Genomic DNA, 6,744 nt, shown 5'->3' on the forward strand with positions numbered 1-6,744 from the left:
CCTTTGTCAGCTTTGGGATCCTCAGAGCCCAGATACAAAACCATAGATCCCCTTGCTTGAATCTGCTTTTGGAGGAGAGGTTAGTAAGAAATAGTGTTGGGGGGCCCGGCGCGGTGGCGCAAGTGGCTAAGTCCTCACCTAGCATGCCCGGGATCCCATATGGGCGCCGGTTCTAATCCCGGCAGCCCCGCTTCCCTTCCAGCTCCCTGCCTGTGGCCTGGGAAAGCAGTCGAGGACGGCCCAAAGCTTTGGGACCCTGCACCCGCGTAGGAGACCCGGAGGAGGCTCCTGGCTTCGGATCGGCATAGTATCGGCCCGTTGCGCTCACTTGGGGAGTGAATCATCGGACGGAAGATCTTCCTCTCTGTCTCTCCTCTCTGTATATCCGCCTTTCCAATGAAAAAATAATAAAAATAAATCTTTAAAAAAAAAAAAAAAAAAAGAAAGAAATAGTGTTGGGCCCGGCACGATAGTGTAGCAGTTCAAGTCCTCACCTTGAACACACCCTGGCATCCCATATGGGTGTCGGTTCTAGTCCCACCAGCCCCATTTCCCATCCAGCTCCCTGCTTGTGGCCTGGGAAAGCAGTCAAGGACAGCCCAAAGCCTTTGGACCCTGCACCCGCATGGGAGACCCAGAAGAGGTTCTGGGCTCCTGGCTTTGGATCGGCTCAGCTTCCAACCTTTGCGGTCACTTGGGGAGTGAACCATCGGACGGAAGACCTTCCTCACTGCCTCTCCTCCTGCTTCCTGTATATCTGCCTTTCCAATAAAAATAAAATAAATCTTAAAAGAAAGGAAAGAAGGAGGAGAGTTGGAGGTTGGAGGCATGTGAGAGGGGAGTATGGTTATCTTAGAATTCTATGAAATACATCAAATCTATCCCCTTTATATTAATACAGATTTTACACTTGATCTTAGCCAAAAGGCCGAGAAGCGATTATTAATACAGAAAAAGGACTATGCCCCAAGAATATGAACTACTTGCTCGTTTGAGCACCCTGAGCTTCTGACTGGGGCTTTCGGCCCGGCCCACCCCAGCTGCACCCTCTGCAGGCATTTTGGGGAGCAAGGCAGTTCTGTCCTGCTTTTACCTGGAGCTTCATCTCTGTCTACGTGTGCGTTTCTGCCTTTCAAATACATAAACACAAGTTAAAGAAACCACCATTTCAGGTGAAATGGGTCCACCATGATTTTGACGTGGCTGCCCCCTGGTGGGCAGAAGGTGGATGATGACAGCTGAAGCGATGGTCTCCGGGTCCCCCTCCCTGGGGTGTGGATGCTGCAGGACCAGTCTTCAGCCAGCAGAGGCCACAGGGTGTGGGTTAACAGGAGGACACCGTCACCAAGGCGACCATTCTCCCTGCAGGTGAGAGACGGCCCATCATATGGAACCACAGTCACCTGCTGCAAACACCCCCACTCCAGATGCAGCCACAAAGCGCTGGGATGATGGGGTCACGTTCAAGACTCATACTCCACCCCCAGGGGCAGAGATGTGGGGTGGACAGAGGGGACCCTGCAGGACACCAGAGGAGGGTTAGCAGTGGCTGGCAATGGGGACATGGAGAGTTCCCAGGAATCGGCGGGTCCTCAACAAGTGGCAGGCAAAGAGATATCACCGAAGAGAACTAGGCAGGATCCCCCGGGGGTCAGGGGAACGTGGCGAGACTGCAGGCCAGCGCTCCAACTCTGGATTCAGCAAGGATTCTGGTCGGCTACCCCTGCCTGCCATGGGAGCTCTGGTCCCCATCCTAGCTGCTGCACTTCACTCCAGCTCCCCACAACTGCAGCCTGAGATGGCCCGGTCCTTGGGCCACCCACACAGCAGGCTGGTCAGAGTCTTTGCTTCCACAGTCATTTTGGTGGAGGGGGGCGGTAAACTAGTTGGATGGAAGATATTTCAAGATTTATTTATTTTTATTGGAAAGACAGATACACAAACAGAAAGACAGAGAGGAAGATCTTCCATCCAATGGTTCACACCCCAAGCAGCTGCAACAGCCGGAGCTGAGCCAATCCAAAGCCAGGAGCCAGGACTTTCTTCCAGGTCTCCCATGCATGTGCAGGGTTCCAAGGCTTTGGGCTGTCCTTGACTTCTTTCCCAGGCCACAAGCAGGAAGCTGGATGGGAAGTGGGGCCACTGGGGTTAGAACCGGTGCCCATATGGGATCCCAGCATGTTCAAGGTGAGGACTTGAACCACTATGCTATCACACCGGGCCCCCAAATAAATATTTGTAAATAAAGAATCCGGATAGACTGCAGACCCTCCCCCTACAACCTGTGGGACCATGCTCAAACACCCCCACAGCGGCCTGCCATCTCCCTGGCTCAGCTGATCGCCATCATAAGGCAGGAGTCGTACTGTGGACCCTTCTACTCTCAGTAGAGTATATTTAAATAAAACTTAACATTTAGAAAGAAAAAAAGCGGAAGGAGGAGGAAGGACTTTGAAATATTGGAAATACTCCATTTCTCGACCCGAGCGCTGGTGACACGGGTGTGCGCATGTTATCATAATTCATTCAGCTGTGTGCATAATTTGTGCTTTTTTTTTTTACATGTTATGGTAAATAAGATTTTGGAAAAAATAATGTGCAAAAGTGGCCAAAGCAATTTTAACGGTAGCAAGAAGGAAATATTGCTGCATCAGTAGAAAGATCATGGGTGTGGGTGCAGACAAATGCGCGGCTGGAAAAGAACACCCCCCCCCAAAAAAAAATAAGCTGTGAATCTAGAATAGCTTGGTCTATAACCAGGGGCATTATAATCACAGAAGAACAAGGACCTTCGAGCAAGCAGCACCCGTGCACGGGAGCTTGGGAACGCCTTGCTGGGCTCTTATGTTGTTAGACTCATCAGCGTACTAACCCTGATATCAACCCTAAATCCTGTGAGCTGCGGCCTCAGCCACGACCAGCTGCGTTGGCGCTTGGGGCCGCTGGGGGGCGGCATCGAGCGGCTCGCGGGGACCGCGCTACCACGCGTGCGCGGCGCCCTTGGGCCGCTCCGGCGGCGGCCCCCCTCGGTGTGCGCATGCGCATGCGCATGCGTGGGTGCTCACGGCGTCCCCAGGCTGGCATTGCGGACATGCGCATTGCGGGCCTGCACACGCCCCGGCGTGCACAGCTGTGATCCGTGCACCCTGCGCCCTGCGCCCCCGGACGGTTCCGCAGCCGCGCCCGGTCCCCCGACTCCCCGGCACCCCGACTCCCCGGGCCGACATGTCCCAGCCGCCCGCAGACTGCAGCCAAGGCGACGCCCCGCGCGCCGAGGGAGGCGGCGGGAGACGGGAGCCGGAGGAGGCCGGGGGAGGCGCGATGGCGGCAGCCCGGGGAGCCCGGCTGGCGGCGGCCCGAGCTGGAGGAGCTGGCCCGGCACCAGCAGCAGCAGCCGCGTCCCGGGAGGCGCGCATGGCAGAGGTCGCCCGACTCCTGGGGGAGCCCCTGGAGGACGAGGGTCCCGAGGGCAGGCCGCGCTCGCGGGGGGCGCTGGCCGCCTTGCCCTACCTGCGCCTCCGGCACCCTCTGAGCGTATTGGGGATCAATTATCAACAGTTCCTCCGCCACTACCTGGAAAACTACCCGATCGCCCCCGGTCGCATCCAGGAGCTGGAGGAGCGGCGGCGGCGCTTCGTGGAAGCCTGCCGGGCGCGCGAGGCCGCCTTCGACGCCGAGTACCAGCGCAACCCGCAGCGCATGGACTTCGACGTGCTGACCTTCACCATCGCCCTGACCGCGTCCGAAGTCATCAATCCCCTCATCGAAGAACTGGGCTGCGATAAGTTCATCCACAGGGAGTAGCTGGAGTGGTGAGGTGGGGAGGAGTGGAGGTGGGGGAGCCTGGGCCTCTCGCTGCGCTCAGCCTTGGACACCGGACAGAAGTCCACCACAGCGAGCCCATGGGCCACGAGGGACGCCCGGGAGCCCCCTGCGAAAGCAACAGCAAAAACGGGACGACGCCGAAAGCATTGCAAGACACCCCCAACCCTGCGCGCCTGCGTGCGCCCTCGAGCGCGCACCCCCAGTTGGTAGTGAAGCCGGTTTCTTCCCACCCTCACGCACCTGCAGGATGCCTCCTCCTTGCTGCGTTGGTCTGTAGGAACTCGGGGTGTGGGTTCTGCTCCCGGAGCCCTGGGTGAGGAAGGGATCGTGACCCCACTCCAGCAGAGGCACCGTGCCACACAGCTGAGGTTGTAGGAGCCGGAGGCCGCGGACTGCGCGCGGTCAGCCTCTCCTGAAGGCCAGGAGCGCGCAGGGTGACGTCGGGTTGTGTGTTTGGCCGCGGCGGTGCAGATGGCGAGCCAAGTACCTGCTGCTGTAGATAAGACATGATAAATCGTGTTTTCCAAAAACGCCAGGTTTCTGGGTTTTGTGTTCGTTTTTCAGATGGCGTTGCAAAGTCTTTTGGTAAAGGGTGTGTCGGCGCTTCCTTAAGATAGGAACTACACAGCGGCGAGGGCTCTCCACCTAGCGGTGGTTGCAAGCCGGGTCGCTAGGTGGAGATACACAAATAGAAATCCCGGAATTTGTTTTCTTTTGTTTTTGCACTTCTTCACAAAGTTGGCATATTATAATTAATGGTTTATATGCAGCCTTTTCGTCAGGAACATATCCTTTGAAACCACCGTATTTCCTTATTGTTTTTTAGAAACTGTGTGTATTTTTTTTCTCTCTTCTGTAATTAGCCAGGAATATCCTTTTGGTTGTTTAGGCTGTTACCTGCCGTTTTCTTTTGGCAAAAGAGAATTGCTGTGCCGGCTCGTTTCATACGCCTGTCCCGTGACGTGGCGCGGCGCGCACACAGCATTACTTCCATCCGAAATACAATGTTCAGATTTCAACGTTTCTGACATGAGAGTACTTCAAAGGGTAATTTTTTTATATATATAAAAGTTGTGGTGGATCATGTACGCAGTACCTTCTTGGAGCCTTTGTTGCAGATAAGCGGGATTAAATCTCAGCGTTCTGGGCCGGAGGAACACCCGTGGGAGCTCACAGGGGCAGCTAAGTCCACCCGGGGGGTCATTTCAGATTCCCACTGGTAATTGACAAGCAGTGTTTTCACCAGTGTTTTAAACCAACAGATACCCAGATGTTGCCAATCTGACCGTTGAGAAAGGGGGGCATATCCCTTTAAATTGGCTTTTCTGGGTTCTGCAGAGGAAGCTTCAAAGAGTGCATGCGAAGTGGGAGGCACCGGTATCGCCGGTTTTGCTGCACAGTTGAAATCATGCATGGTTTTGGTAGCGCGCATTTTCCGTGGACTTGGTGGAGATCCTTCATGACCCCTTGTCCGTGCGTTTTCTCTTCGTGTCCTTTATCTGTTTCTGAGTAACTTTCTGTATTGACTGTCATATCTTTAATCATGCAATGAAATATGAAAAAGCTGTGGTGTTCGTTATACATTGTTCTAGCTTATTTATCTTTGGATTTTCTAAAAGCCTTTGGACATGCAGTTTTTTGTCTTGACTTCCTTTAACTTATGTTTATTTATTTGTTTCCCAACGGTTTATTTATTTGAAAGACAGAGTAATAAAGTGAGGCCGAGACAGATTTGCCATCCACCAGTTTATTCCCCAGCTGACCCACTGGCCAGCTGGGCAGGTGGCCCAAACATTGGCACCATCCTCTGCCGCCTTCGCCCGGCCATCAGCAGGGAGCTGGGTCAGAAGTGGAGGAGCTGGGACTTGAACTGAACGCCCACATAGGCTGTGGGCTTTAGTGGCAGTGGCTTTGCCTGCTGTTCCACAGTGCTGGCCCTTCCTGTGTCCCCTGTGCTCCGAAGGTTTGGTGTGCCCTGGGGAAATAAATCCAGTGTTCATATTTCAATCTTTGAACCATTTGAAACTTATCTTAAAGATGTAGCGCAAGCTTAACGACTTAATTTTTTTTTTTTAATATGACTTCCTTGGGGGGACCTGCACAATAGCTCAACTGGCCATCCTCCACCTGCAAGCACCAGCATCCCATACGGGAGATGGTTCGTGTCCTGGCAGCTCCACTTCCATTCACAGCGCCCTGCTTAGGGCCCGGGAAAGCAGCAGAGGAAGGCCCAATGCCTTGCAACCCGTATCCACATAGGAAACCCAGAGGAGGCTCCTGGGTTCTTGCTTCAGATCAGCTCAGCTCCAGCCATTGCGGCCATTTAGGCAGTGAAACGAGCGGATAAAAGATTTTTTGCTGTGTCTCCTGCCTTTCCAGTAAGAACAAATCTTCAGCTTAAAAGAGAGCAAGCGCTGATGTGCAGCTCTGTCCCTCTTCTCCAAGCCACCCCTGGCCCAGCCAGCGCATCCAGCAGGGTGTGCACCCCAGCTTGACCTGGTCCCAGGGGAATTAGAGGAGACTGCATGGAGATCCACACGGGGGCTGAAAGCAAGGCCAGGAACGTTGGAGTGAGAAATTCTGGGAAATTAGTATTCTGAAAGTGAATCCGAATTGCATGAAGAAAATAGTCACTAGGGGTGGCATTGTGGTGTGGCCAGCTAAGCCATCGCCTGCAACACCCAGCGTCATAGGCACAGGTTCAAATACTGGCTGTTCCACTTCTGATCCAGCTCCCTGCTGATGCACCCAGGAAAGCAGTAGAAGACAGTCCATGTGTTTGGGACCTTGGACCCACGTGGGAGACCTGAACAAAGCTCTTGTATTCAGCCTGGCTCAGCCCCAGCCATCATGGCCATTTGGTGTGGTGAACCAGAGAATGCAAGATGTCCCTCTGTCTCTCCCTCTCTATAACTCTAC

At 54.2% G+C, this 6,744-nt stretch overlaps 1 protein-coding gene and 1 pseudogene across 1 annotated transcript; one reads left to right on the forward strand and one right to left on the reverse strand.

Annotated features, from left to right (window-relative positions):
- Nucleotides 1-836: 836 nt before the first annotated feature.
- LOC121153922 lies at nt 837-940 on the reverse strand (annotated as a pseudogene).
- Nucleotides 941-3,128: 2,188 nt separating this feature from the next.
- Nucleotides 3,129-3,860, forward strand: EID2 (EP300 interacting inhibitor of differentiation 2). The gene has a single exon (XM_040976609.1). It carries the CDS (start codon nt 3,226-3,228, stop codon nt 3,802-3,804), a length of 579 nt encoding a protein of 192 aa, XP_040832543.1. The 5' UTR covers nt 3,129-3,225; the 3' UTR covers nt 3,805-3,860.
- The last annotated feature ends 2,884 nt before the right edge of the window (nt 3,861-6,744 follow it).

The sequence above is a fragment of the Ochotona curzoniae genome, unplaced genomic scaffold (assembly GCF_017591425.1).
Source record: "Ochotona curzoniae isolate NIBS_2020 unplaced genomic scaffold, NIBS_Ocur_1.0 contig_2699, whole genome shotgun sequence".
NCBI lineage: Eukaryota > Metazoa > Chordata > Mammalia > Lagomorpha > Ochotonidae > Ochotona > Ochotona curzoniae.